Source organism: Protopterus annectens, chromosome 3.part0 (assembly GCF_019279795.1).
Source record: "Protopterus annectens isolate FY-2018-M chromosome 3.part0, PAN1.0, whole genome shotgun sequence".
Lineage (NCBI taxonomy): Eukaryota > Metazoa > Chordata > Ceratodontiformes > Protopteridae > Protopterus > Protopterus annectens.
Window position 1 is genome coordinate 783,044,397 of NC_056731.1, and position 13,708 is coordinate 783,058,104.

At 36.1% G+C, this 13,708-nt stretch overlaps 1 protein-coding gene across 1 annotated transcript in view; it reads left to right on the forward strand.

The window, feature by feature from the left end:
- CEP72 (centrosomal protein 72) overlaps window positions 1-13,493 on the forward strand; it is a 1,336,989-nt gene extending 1,323,496 nt beyond the window's left edge. Inside the window, exon 15 of the mRNA XM_044065699.1 lies at window positions 12,379-13,493. Coding sequence (XP_043921634.1) covers window positions 12,379-12,517 — 139 coding nt within the window. The 3' untranslated portion in view covers window positions 12,518-13,493. The remainder of the gene's footprint in view (window positions 1-12,378) is intronic.
- The last annotated feature ends 215 nt before the right edge of the window (window positions 13,494-13,708 follow it).

Consider the following 13,708-nt stretch of genomic DNA (forward strand, 5'->3'; position numbering starts at 1 on the left):
CCATTTTCAGTGGAGCCCCAGGGACAAAAGCTGCATTTAACAAGAAAAAAAATTTTAAATACATTACATAACTTTTAAGGCATGGAGGTATAGCAAAAAATGTGTTACAAACAGAACAATTAGAAAAAGCAAAGTAAAACACTATATGCAGTTCTGGAGAGCATTATTTTTGGCAATTCTCAGTTGTAATAAGTAAGTCTTGTGTTTAGTTTAATTGTAACTATAAATGGGGAGAAGATTTAGATTAGTATAAATGGGGAGTAATAGATAGGAAGTAGTTATATAAAGTGGTGGAGAGGGGTAGCTAGATGAAGTGATGAGTAGAGAATCTGTACAGATAGGGGCGGGGAAAAGTAGGCAAGATTTATGTTCAACCCAGGTGTATAACATGAAAAGAACTATTAAGTCTGATAGGTGGTCTTTCAAAAGATGCTTGAAGGAAGGATGATAAGTTACAGTTCTAGTAGCCTGTGGAATAGAATACCATTTTTGGCAACATAGAAGCTTTTTGAGGTGTATAGATGGAGAGAAGTTCTTCATTATTAGAATAAAAGGGTCTGTTTGGCTGATAGAAGGGAGAATAGAGCTTAGCACAGGACAGGCATGGGGTTTGTAATGCTTTTGCTGGCAGTAACTAGTTGCACAAAGTCCAGGTAGTAGGGTAGTAGGGTAGTTCAAGCCAGTTTAAACTTTTAAGTGCCTTGCAGTGATGTGTATAGTATTGTTTCTAGGCAGCAAGTTTAGTAGCTTTGCTGTAGCATATTTCAAGTTTAGTTTTAACAGACAACTTCAAGTTGGTAAGGATAGGAACGCCATATAAGAGTGAGGGAAGGAGGCAACTGGTTGTTAGGCTGGTTTTAGCAGAGTTAGTAAGATAGGTTTTGTGTCTATAAATTGTGCAAAGTTTCTGGCAAGTTTTTTTTTTTTTTATTATTTTGAATATGGAGCTCAAATCTGAGGTTGTCATCAGTTATCACACCAAGCAGTTTTGTATGGAATACAATTTCTATCTCTATTGTTAAGTGAGAAAATTTTGAAGTTAGATTTCTCCTTCAGATGTCCTTTGTGGAGAAATAAGACTAGTTTTGCTTTTTTTTGGGGGGGGTTAATAATTGGGCAACATGAAGCCAGTTTTCAACAGAGGTGAAGGGTTCTTGTGTGATTTCAAGAAGATGCATTAGTGTGTTAGAGGAGAATATTAGTGTCAAATCATCATCATAGTGTATAAGTGATGCATGCTTAGAAGAGGTATAGAGATCATTAATGAAAATGTTCAAGAGAAGTGGACCAAGAATTGAGCCCTGAGGTACACTATTGTTAACAGGGAGGTAACGAACAAAAGTAAGTTGCCATCTAACAGTTTGCCGTCTATCAGATGGGTAGCTTTTAAACCACTGAAGTGAAAGAGGAGTTAGGCCAAGATGGAGCAGTTGTTGAAGGGTTTGCTATGTGAAACAGTATCAAAGGCTTTGGACAGATGCAGAAATATCGAAGATAAATTTGCCAGAGTCCTTTTTCTTGTTTATATTGTCTAAAAAGTACAATGGTGCAGTAATTGTACTGTGGCCAAGGAGGAATCACTGTTAAATACTGGTTAGTTGAGCATGGATACATTTTCTAGAATTTTTGAAAGAGGGGAGAGAAAAACAGTGTGACATTTTTATAGAGTCTCTTTCCTTGTGTAGTGGGATGATGTATGATCTTTTCCAAACAGCTAAGACATAAGATTTCTGTATGGATCTATTGATTAAGATAGCTACTGAGAAAGATATGGCTTCTGTCATCATCTTGAGGAGCAAGGTTTAAGAAGCATTTTTTAACAGATGATATTGCAGGTTTTAAGGTAAAGTTGTTAGATTTGTGGAAAGGATTGTTTGGATTCATATATTTCAGAGACTAATGTGGTAGTGGAGGGGCAGTTGGTAATATATTATGGATTTGTGTAGGGGGAGGGTGATGTGCTGTTGGTGAAGGCAGCAATGCTCTCTATAAAGTATAAAGTGTAGTTGCTATTTTGAGTTGGGAGCAGGTTTGAGAGGGATATGGATATTTTTTGAGCCAGGCTTGAATAGAGTTTGAATAGAGGACCAGAATGTTTTTTTTGGATCATTTTTATGATTAAGTTGTAGTTGGTTATAGTATTGTTTCTTATCTTTGTATATTTGATTTTAGCTTGATTATGAAGTTGCCTGTATCACTGAAAGTTGTTTTTTATTTAGCCACTCCCTCCAAGTCTTTTGTCTGGTGCGCATAATGTTTTTTGCAAGGATGAATAGCCAAGCGGTGTGTTTTACTTTTACTCTTTTTAAACATAGATGGGCAAAATTATTTACGGTATTTAAAAAATGGTATTAAAAGTTGTAACTGCATCTTCTAAAGGGAGAGTTTTTAGTGTAGGCCAGTTGAAGTACCTTAGGATACTGTTGAAAAAGTATTTGTTAAATTTTATCAGATTCCTGGTTGGTTTGAGTTGGTGGGTATTGGGGTTATGAGTGGTAAGTGTGTGTGTTAAAATCCAATCAGGAATTGTGCCCCTATTGCTTTTGTTGTATCTAGTAAGTGTTGTGATTAATTAATTCAGATCAAATAGATTTATGCAGGATTAGGGACTGTCAGAGGTTACATTTTGCCAGTCAATATTGACATCATCCAAAATTATTTTTTTATAATTAATAGTACTAGATACCCAGGAGAGAGAAATTATTCAAGTAAGGGTATGTTGTTTCCCAGGGGATGCAGAGTACAATAATACAGAGTTTTTTTTTAGAGTTTAGCTTTAATAGTATTATGAGTATTTCAACTGAGTGAAATTTGGAGATGACGTTGGAAAAGGAGGAGAGGTTATAGGAGCTGGGGTACAGTAGGACAACTCCACGTCCTTTTTACTGGGATCAGTCAGCCTTAATAATGTTATAGCATGGAGGTAGTATTTTTGTATCTTTCATATTGGATTTAAGCCATGTTTCAGTGATGGGTAGGATATCTGCGGAATAGAGTGATATCAAAGCATGTAAATCTGTAATTTTATTACAAATGCCATTAACATTTAATGTTATCAGACTTACTTTCTTCACTGGACTTTTGATTGATAGAGTTGAAGAATAGTATATCTGTGAATGGGAATTGGATTGGGTGAAAAATATCTTTGTATAAGGAGAAAATGATGCATTAGTGGATGGATGCCTTATAACTGAAAGAGGAGAGTTATCTGGGCTGTTATGGTGCTTGCAGAACAGCTGGTGTTGAGGTTTGGGTTTAGATTAGTAGGGCCAGGGTTTGGGTGAATGTCTCCACACAATGGAATATTTGAGTTCCAAAGCAAAAAAAATTGGAATAGTTGTTAAGAGTGGGTATGAGCGGATGTTTTGTTTTGAGGGAGGTATGAATACAGTGAAGTATTCAGCATTTAAGACAGAGACTGGTGGATAGATTTAAGAGGCTAGGAGATGTATAAAATTGTTATTATCTAGGTTAAGTAGGAGGCTGGAGGTTGGTGTTATGGTAGTGTAGTTTAAGGGAAATTAATAGTATGTTAAGTGGGAGGTCATTATTAGAATATGAGAGAATAATATAAGGAGCAGTATTTTGTTTACAAGACTTGCTAATCAGGGGGAGAGGTGATAGAGAGCTGTATTTTGGAAAGTCTTCTAGATGGAAAAGTGAAGGATTGGGGATGGAGAAAAGGATAGTGGTTGTTTGGGATATACAGAAAGAGGTTGAGATGATTAAGAAATTGGGTAATATATTCTCGGGAGAAGTTTAAAACTATCATGCTCATTGAGTGGTCAAAATGGTAGGGATTGGCTGAGATGGATGAGAGAGAGGCTGAGATGATTAAGAGATTAGATAATTGATACAGTAAACTAATTTTACATTTTCTGTGGTTTCCAAATAAACCCCATATAGCCTTAAATAAACATTTATCAGATTAGGAAGATGTTGGAATTAATTTACTGGATATTGATTTATATATTACCTCTTCTGTTATTAAAAATATAACACTATGGTTAAATAATTCATACACACCTATATGGAAACAAGCGCATGAGCAGATTTACATAGAATTTAATTACAATCATATACAAGACAATTTAACTGTAATATCGTCACCCCTTTTATGGATGTTAAAAGATTATTTTTTAGGGAAAAAGAATAATATCAATAAATTACCATCAAACTATATAGGCTATACACTATCAGTGTTCAAAACATATATAATCAAAATACCAAATATTCATTCTTGGATTTTTCTTATTTTCCCTATAGCTTTTACACCCACTATTCTAGACACATACCAAATCTCTAAAATGAGTATACTTAAGAAAGAACCATTACTTTTTTGGCATCAACTTATAGAGAAAGGGAAAATACTAACAAATGAACAGATAACTTACAATTATAATATAAATAAAGAATACTGATTGCTTTTACAAAATCTAAGACATTTTCTTATAAATAAAGTAGAACAAATGCAACCTTCAGTTAGATATGAAGCTCCGGAAACTCATTGAATACCTTATTCTTATCACAAAACAACCTTATCAGGGTACATGTTACTTATCTAATACCTATAAAATTATTAAAAAAACAAAATATTATCATGAAAAATCATACTGGGATTATTATACTTTAATAAACAACCATCCACCAATTGAAGAAGAAAAAAGTAGTATTCTAAAATCTTCCAAATTTTCTACATTATCAAAATACTGGCAATTATTCACTTGGAGATATCTACACAGACGTTTGTATACACCACATAGGCTAGCCAAAATGTTTTCTAGTGAATATCAATGTTGGAGATGCCAAATCAAAATAAAAGCAGATTGGCAGCATGTTTTTTTATGAATGTATATGTCTCAATATGTACTGGAAGTCTATTAACTATTTTTTTCAGACTGTTTATAATGATAATTTTCAATTAACAAAGTCTATAATTTTATTCAGTTCTCCTATTCCAAACTGTGTAGCAAAAGACACTAAAATCCTATGGTCAGTATTGGCAATTTCACGTAAAATCATAACTATTCACTGGAAAAATGAGGCTTCTCCTATGTTCGAGGAATTTAAGAATTTAACATCAACAGTTGCTAACATGGAAATATTAACAGTGAAGAACAGAACTAAAAGATCTACTTCATACTATTACTCTTGGATGAAAGTACTGGAAATACTCGAAAAGATCGATGAAGATGTATCATCTTATGTTTCTAACTTTATATAATATAGAATTTCAATGTTATTTGCATAGACACCAATGTAAATAGTTATATAATGGTTTGGAGTTAGTAATGTTTTAGAATTGTAAATAGGTTATTTATCTATATTTCATGTAATGTTTCTTAAGACATCTTATTTGAAATAATAAAAAATATTTAGTGAAAAAAAGAGATTAGATAGTTAGACTGTGGTGGAGGAGTTTTGTACTATTCTGCTGTTGACTGGACAAATCTGTTACAGAGTAGGGTGGTATGGTGCAGAATAAATGTATGGGGAGGGGTTGGTGGGAATTGGGGGTAGGATAGGGGTGCAGGATACACCTGTTAAGAATGTTTGGAGATCCCAAAAGAAACTATCAGTAGATTATACTCTTCAGTCAGTACTTCAACCCAGCTATTCTGCACAGCTATAAGGATATAAAAGTCCGAAGTACATCAAATTTAATAATTCTATATTTTAATAAACTATTTACTGAAATAATGTCATTCAACCCCGGAGTTTATTAAAATATAAAATTATTTAATATTTTGTAGTTCATAAATGTAACCAATATTTTTATTTTTAAGATTATTTCTTTATTTGATGTGCGTTTTTAATTATATTGAACTATTGTTAAGTGTTCTTATTAAGTGAGAATGTTCTGATTTGTTGTCAAATGTCATTTCCATGTAATATTTAAACTAGATACAATGTAATAAGTTTTATTTCTGATGAAGTTCTACAAATAAAAGAATGAAAGAGCTAAAATTACTATTGGTGTTTTAACCTGGTACCTGCGCTACTGAAGTAGCCTGAGGGATTGAAGTTTATTATATTTTATATGGTAATCATGTCTAGGCATCGATTTTAGCAATAACATACTTTGCCAGATAGTGCCAGATAGTGAAGGCTGGCTAGTTTCTCTTAGGAAATCCCTATGGTCTTGCAGTTAGCAGGTGTGTGCTGAGTTTAAAGATACAGTTCAGTAGGTTTTGGACAGTAAAATTAAGGATGAGTTCAGCAACAGAGCTGCCATCAGAGCAAGGTCTGCAAAGATAAGAGATGGAACAGGCAAAAGATTAAGATATGACAGTTAAATTAATAAACATCTGTATTGCAATGTGACTAATCCATAGAATTAGCTTTGTTTGAAACTAGTCATCCTTACAGACCCCCCAGTGCAGTTTTGGCTTAAATGGTTTGGATACTTGAAGCTGTACCCCAGTAAGAGGTTGTATGATGTTGGATGTGCTCCAGTATTGCATATAACAAGCTGGATGTTGAGACTAAAATAGGTCCAGTACTATTAACTATATGCTTTATACACACTAATATAGCAGGAAAATAGCAGTAGTTCAGTACATTATCCCTTGTAAGTAATTAAAACTTAGAAAAAAACTGCAAAGGCTTTTTCATACTAGCAAAAACAGTGAAGGCAGTACTCCATTGTACCAAGTAAAGCATAAGCAATTACATAAAGCAATTTGCAAGAACATTAAACTCACACTAATTATGTTCAAGGCTCATTGTAACCATTCATTGCTGAAATAAGCAGTCAAATCAGTAAATGCTTCACTAGAATAAACTCAACCATCTACTTGATGGTTCAATAATACACTAAAATGTACAGATAAACTGTGGAGCAATATTTCATAACATAAATCACACAGCTTCTCGCTGTTTCATTAACACAGTAAAAGCAATAAAAAGCTAGGATAAGCAGCCAAAGCAGTAAATGCTTCAGTGAATAATCCTAGCCAACTCTTTACTGTTAAAACAAGCAGTAAAGGCAAACAAGTTTAACTGCATCAACTTAACCAGCTGCTTCACTTGTTATGTTGTGAAGCACATACATATCCAGTTGTTCAAATCGGGGTCTACCCATTCCAAAATATACCCTTCAACAGGTTTGAACACTTCAGTGCTATTCACAATATCATTAATGTAGAGACTGTAACAACATATTTTTGTTGCACAGGAACTACTATTTGCTTGTTGACCAAAAATTAGTTTGCTGCCATCACTATATCATAGTTTTGCTTTCTCTGGTGTGCACAGTGTATTAAGTCAGAGAGGGGAGCATAAATATTCAGCAGTGAAAAATGGAGTATCCAGTTCAGGGAAACTTTTGAATGCCACAAAGTATCATGGAAAGAGGGGAAAGGAAACAAATGGAGGAGGGTCAGGAACCACTCGCCTCTACATGCTGAGAATGTTTGGAGATCCCAAAAGAAATTATCAGTGGATTATACTCATAGCAGGTCAGTACTTCATCTCAGCTATTGTACACAGCTATAAGGATATGAAAGTCCAAAGCACAGTAGATTTAAAGGGTGTAGTGCTTAACAGTCTGTTGTAATATTCTTAGCTAGAGTTTGTTCCTTTGTGTTAAGGGTGTTGAACTTTCCCTTTGAGTGTAACGGGGAAGTGGGAGGCTTAATGATCAAATGGCAGCTATTAAAGGATGTGGTGCTTAACAGTATTTTATAATATTGTTAGCCAGAATTTGTTCCTTTGAGTTAAGGATATATGAACTTTCCCTTTGAGTGTGATGGGAAAAGCAGAGAGTGAGGGGAAAAAAAGCTGAATAATCGAATAGCATCTGTTAAGACTATGTTTAGCAAATATAAGCTATTATTCTTCTGCTTCTTTAGGGAAAATGCTAAGTTATACATTTTTACAGAAATATTCAACAGGCTTTTTATGGGATATTAGGTACTTGTGAATGCCATTTACATTTAAAAAGACACACTTATACAATGTGTTTATGGCAATGATGGCAAACCTTTTGGGTTCGACATGTCAAAAATTCGGAAAATGCCTAACTTGACTCTGCTTGCGTGTCACCCCCCCCCCCCCCAAACAAAAAATAAATAAAAGTAATTAATTAAATAAATAAATAATAAGTAAAGTGCATGGCTCTCGACACATCAGGGATAAATCAACTACTAGTACTATTAATCTGAGATGCTGACAGAACAACATTTATGTGAATTAATATACATTTTTGAAGTAAAATTAGTCTATAAATCTAATTATTGTCATTATTAAGTTTAAAAAGTTGCCAGTTTTAGGAGGGATCAAGAGGGACACTTGAGAGGAATGTAAAACAGCAAACTCCTAGAAATGCAAACTACTTGCCCTTTGCAGACATGTAACCATGAAGAGGAAACAATGTCAGCACTGCCCTTTGCAGACTCTGTTGAGAAAGTATACTGAAATAATCTTTGAGGTTAATACCATCCTTACCTCTGCAGCAGTGTTGTTGAACTGACTCCTGGCACAAAATAATTCATTGCACTTCTCACACAAGCAACAAATGCAAAAGCAGTTTCTTTGGTAACTAGGGGGTGTTGGTGAACGCTGGTGTCACCCAAAATGTCATGGTATGTCACCTTTGATACACGTGTCATATGTTCGCCATCACTGATATATGGTAATAGTGCCCTAGGCATCTATCTTATCAAAAACATATTCGACCAGATAGTGTAGGCTGTCCTTGCCTAGTTTCTGTCAGAAAATCCCTGTGATCTGGCAGTTAATTAGTAGGTATGTGCTGAGTCCAAAGATGCAGTTATGTAGGTTTGGAACAGTAACACCAGGGATGCGTTCAGAAACAGAGGTGTTGTCAGGGCAAGGTGTAGTTTCCATCAGGAAATCCCTGTGGTTTTGTAGTTAGCAAGTGTGTGCAGAGTTCAAAGATTCAGTTATGTAGGTTTGGAACAATAAAACCAGGGATGTATTCAGAAACAGAGATGCAGGTTCAGCCAGATAGTGAAGGCTGTGCTTGCCTAGTTTCTGTCAAGAAATTCCTGTAGTCTTCTAGTTAGTTAGCATGTTTGTGCTGAGTTCAAAGATGCAGTTATGTACATCTGCTGATCTTGCAGAGTCTTTTTTAAAATTTCAGAAATTTCTTATTTGTGTGAGAGATCTCCTACAGAGGCTGGAGTTCCAAAAGAACATTGAAAAGTCTTGACTACACACAGGATTCTGCTCCTTGGGTGTCTGCTAGACACCTCTGTATAAAGAGCTTTTCCTCCACATCAAAAAAAAAAAGATCTATATTTGGATACATTTCAGGGGTTTTCCACTTAGACATCTGTCACTGGGAGGGAATACCTCAGGATTTTGGGGTTCATGACATCTATGGATTTTGGGGTTCATGACATCTATGATTGTAAAGATACCACTTGCAAGACTCCTCATAAGAAAGATACATTGGTATCTGAAGTATCTTAAGTCCCAGCACCAGCATCCATTATCTTTTAAAATTCCAATTCTGGGATTTGTGAAAAGGGAAATCACTTGGTGGAGACATCAAAATCCTTGAATCCAAGTCTGTCCGCCTCCCATCTTGCTCCAAAGCAGTCAATCACAACAGACACCCTGGACTTGGCTTGGGAAACGGTACCAAAGGGAATAAAAGTGCAAGGCAACTGAAACAGCAATGGCAGACCAAAGAGCATAAGCAGTACCTGTTCTTTTCAAGGCTCTCAACTTTCTGAATCATCATTGATCAGCAGGACCTTTCCAAGTAGTTACAGACATTACCAAAGTGATGTGGTACATAAGCAAGAGGGAAACAGATCTTACCCCCATAGGCAACTTAGCCATGTTCGCATGGGATATAGCTTTCTGGCACAATCTCCAATCTCTGCAGGCATTCTACATTCCAGCAGAGCAAAATTATGTGGCAGACAAACTGAGCAGGACAAAGGCAGACCCTTAGGAATAGAAACTGGATCAGGGGGTCTTCCAAGATTTGAACCATCTGTGGAGAGTTCCTCGTGAAGACATTTTTGCCTCTTCTGTGAACAATCAGTTGGTAAAATTATGCTCCAGGACTCCATCCAAGAAGGCAGATGCCTTTTCTTTTCCTTAGATAGGAATGTTCCTGTGTGCTTTTTCACCCCTTCCACTGATATCGAGGGTACTTCTGAAGATTCAGAAGGAACCCCAAAGAGTATTGTGGTGACTCCCTTCTGGCCCAGGCAGCAGTTGTTTTCCCTATTTTTGAAGTTGGCCAGGGGTATTTACCACAAGCTTCCTCACTAACTGGATCTAACAATACAAGAACAGTGGTACCTGATACATTCCTGACCCCAAACAGCTACAACTGACTGCCTTGATTATAGCCCTATACCTTAATATCTTTAGGCACCTGTTTACTGAGGATGTGCAATAGGTATTAATGGAGGCAAGAAAGGCTGCTACTTGAGAATGATGTATATGAAGGAAAAAGTTTTTTAGTTAGTGCCATCAAAATCACCAGCACCCATTCAGGACAGTGTTTCTCTGGTTTTGCAATATTTGTGTGAGTTACTATCCTATAGCCTGCCTTACCCCTCTGTAAATGTTCATTTGTTGGCCATTGCAACAAGTCTGCCCACAGATCCCCCTCTTTCAATCTAGTCTCATATCAAAATGTTTTTTGAAAGGGGTGTTGCATAAGAGACCTCCAAGAAAACTGGTGACGACTCCTTGGAATCTTAATTTTGTGCAAAGAAACACACACTTGCTTCGTATGAACTAGCTCATCCGGCTGACATGAATTTCTTAACATGGAATATAGCTTTACTGATTGCTCTGACCCCTGCAAGAAGAGTATCTGGAGTTGCAAACTCTTGTAGTGGATCAACCGTATCTCATTTTTCACAGAGACAAGGTTTCTGTCTAAAGTGGTGTCCAAGTTTACTTCAGCCAAACTAAAATGAGGGAGAAATGATATTTCATACCTTGGATGTCCACAGAAAACTGGTACCATCTTGACAGAGCAAAATCTTTTATAACTTCAGATCAGTTGTTCATTTCTTCTGAAGGTAAGAAGGGACAACCTGTGTTAAAACAGACTATTTCTAAATGGTTGTCTCAGGCTGTTACGTTTTGTAATCCCACCACAACAAAACTGTTTTGGGCAGGATCAAGGCACACCGTACCAGGGTTAGGGATGGCTTTTTGGAAAGGGTTGTACTCTAGAAGGAGCAACTTGTTCCTCTGTTTTCACCTTTGCAAAGTACTCCAAGCTAGATTCCTTCTCCAGATCTAGGTCAGGCTTTGCTAGGACCATTCTCCAGGGACTCCTGGAGCCTTTCCCCTTCCAACTCTCAGATGTTCTTAGCTATGGTAATCTACTCATATAGCTTAGGCTACTGCACAGTAATCAATTTGATTAACATTATACAGATGTGTAAATAAACCTACCATAACTGTAGATGTTTGAATGATCACTGCTGCAGTAGCCCCCCCCCCCCACACTACTTTCCATCCACATTGTTTTTTGATGTGTTTTTATTGCAGGATGTGTTGGTGTGTTGCTTTTCCTGCCAATATTCTCTCAGGGCTTAGCCTTCCTACCTCATTTGGCATGAAAGCTCTGAAGGGTTTGGTGCCCAAACCTGTATTTTAGTTAACTCAAGCTATATTAACAGTTGGGCATGTAGAAGGTTCCCTGAAGTTTTAGAAGCTGGCCGGCTGATAACCTATGCAGGATATAACTATATAGAGTAGGCTGATGTACTGTGCTGCAGCAGTGCAAACTTCTACTGCTACAGTAAGTTTGTTTACACTACTGTACTTTCCTCTCCCACATGCACACACTGCGGGAGTCTCCCTGAAAATTAGCACCAATATCTCTTCAGAAGGGAAATTATTTAAATGCAAACAACTATTCTGTTTGCTTAGAAGGCCTAGTAATGGGGCATGGACTATCTTACAAAGACTATCTACTATTTGAAGGGGGAGGGAGTGAAAAATTATGCATGAAATTTCACTACTGAGTCCCAAATTATGTTCTTTGTAATGGAAATATATAGAGAGATAATTTTGCTAGTACAATTACTGTAATAGTAAAATTACTATAAAATAATTACCTTACTAGTGTCATGGACAAAATACAACTTTTAATGTTAAAATTGGTTTTGTGTGAGTTTTGGCACTTCATCTTAGTTTCCTCTTTTTACTGAAAAATGCTGTCACTGGATCCTAGTGGCTGTGGTTCCAGTCATTAAAAGATTATCATTGTTAAACATATAATTGTAAATGAGGTTATGATACTGTGCGCATTTTTTTTTTTCACTGACATGTCCTGGTATGTTAGTTGTGCTTTTTTAAGCACTGATTTACTACTTTTAATAGTTAATGGAAACTAATACACAGACTTTTTTAAAATGTTTCTTACAGAACATTAGTCTCTACAAATGAACATCTTCTAAAGGAGCTGGAGGAAATCCGGATACGTCACAGTGCTGAAGTGAGACAGCTTAATTGGAGTTACAATCAGCTAAAGAAGACTATTGAAACTGTTTCCCACAACAGCTGAGCAGTTTGGCCCTAGCTTTGTCACTGGAGTATTATAGCACTGCAGAATCATTGGGTGATAAGTATTTTGTCCAGGGTCAAATTTCTGCTTTCTCCAAGCATAAGATGCAATATATTTTTAATAAGATTTATTTGAAAGAAACCTGGAATGCTACTCTTCTCTACTGTTTTTTTTGTTTGTTTTGTCATAATTTTGCATTATGCACATATGCTAACCGTGGTGTTTGAGGATTTTGTTTTACCTCCAGTGACCTCTTCAACATAATGACTAGCAAAAAGGGTGAGGGAGAAGGTGGCTCGTTCCACATTTGCCTTCTGTGGGACTCTGATCAAGTCAGTTAACTGGATGGTGCACGTGAATTACCCTTGAAGAGAGTGAAGTTTACTTGGTTAACAAATGAGTAGAGTAAAACACAGGTAAATAAGTAGGTAAACTGAGAAGTGAAACTTGTCTTCAAAGAGCAAGTCTTGGAGGAAAACTTTTATAGGCTTGTAAAAAATGTGTGCACTTGTCAGGGTAAAATAAGGCAAGGAATAAAGTTTATAATTCAGTTTCCTAAAAGAGTGCACAGCAAGATAGTTGCATGGTTATGCATTGCACCTGCTAGCAGTGCTCTGCCATGAAGAAACGACCTAGTGTGGCAGGCCAGGGTCATGCAAATGAACTGCATTGCATTTTATTCATGCAGCATCTTGCATGCGCTCATCATCAGCATCCATTAAAGAAATGTTTATCGTGATGAATGGTACTGTACAGGTATGCACACATGGGTAAGAAGGAGAGAAGAACCTGTGGTCCATCAGCATCCTCCTTCCATTATCCTAACTGAAGTGTTACCTGTTCAGTTCAAAGCATGCAAAGATGAATGTGTGATCAAACATATAATTGATGTACAAAAATTATGTAATTTAAGGAAATGGAATTGTGATAAAGTAGAATTTGAATATAAAATTGAAATATTTTTAAGTAAGATTCATAAAAGGGCATATTAACAATAAATGTCCTCAGAATTCTGAATATTTTAAATGGTATCTTCAAGACCCTTGCTGTTCAGGCACAAAATACCATTTATTCTGCTGTAATTTTCTCAAGCAAAATTATAGCATCATTTTTTACTCTCTTTTTTTTAGCTTGCTTTATGAAAAGTATGCATAATTTCAACAATTATATTTGTCATACCAGACAATGCAC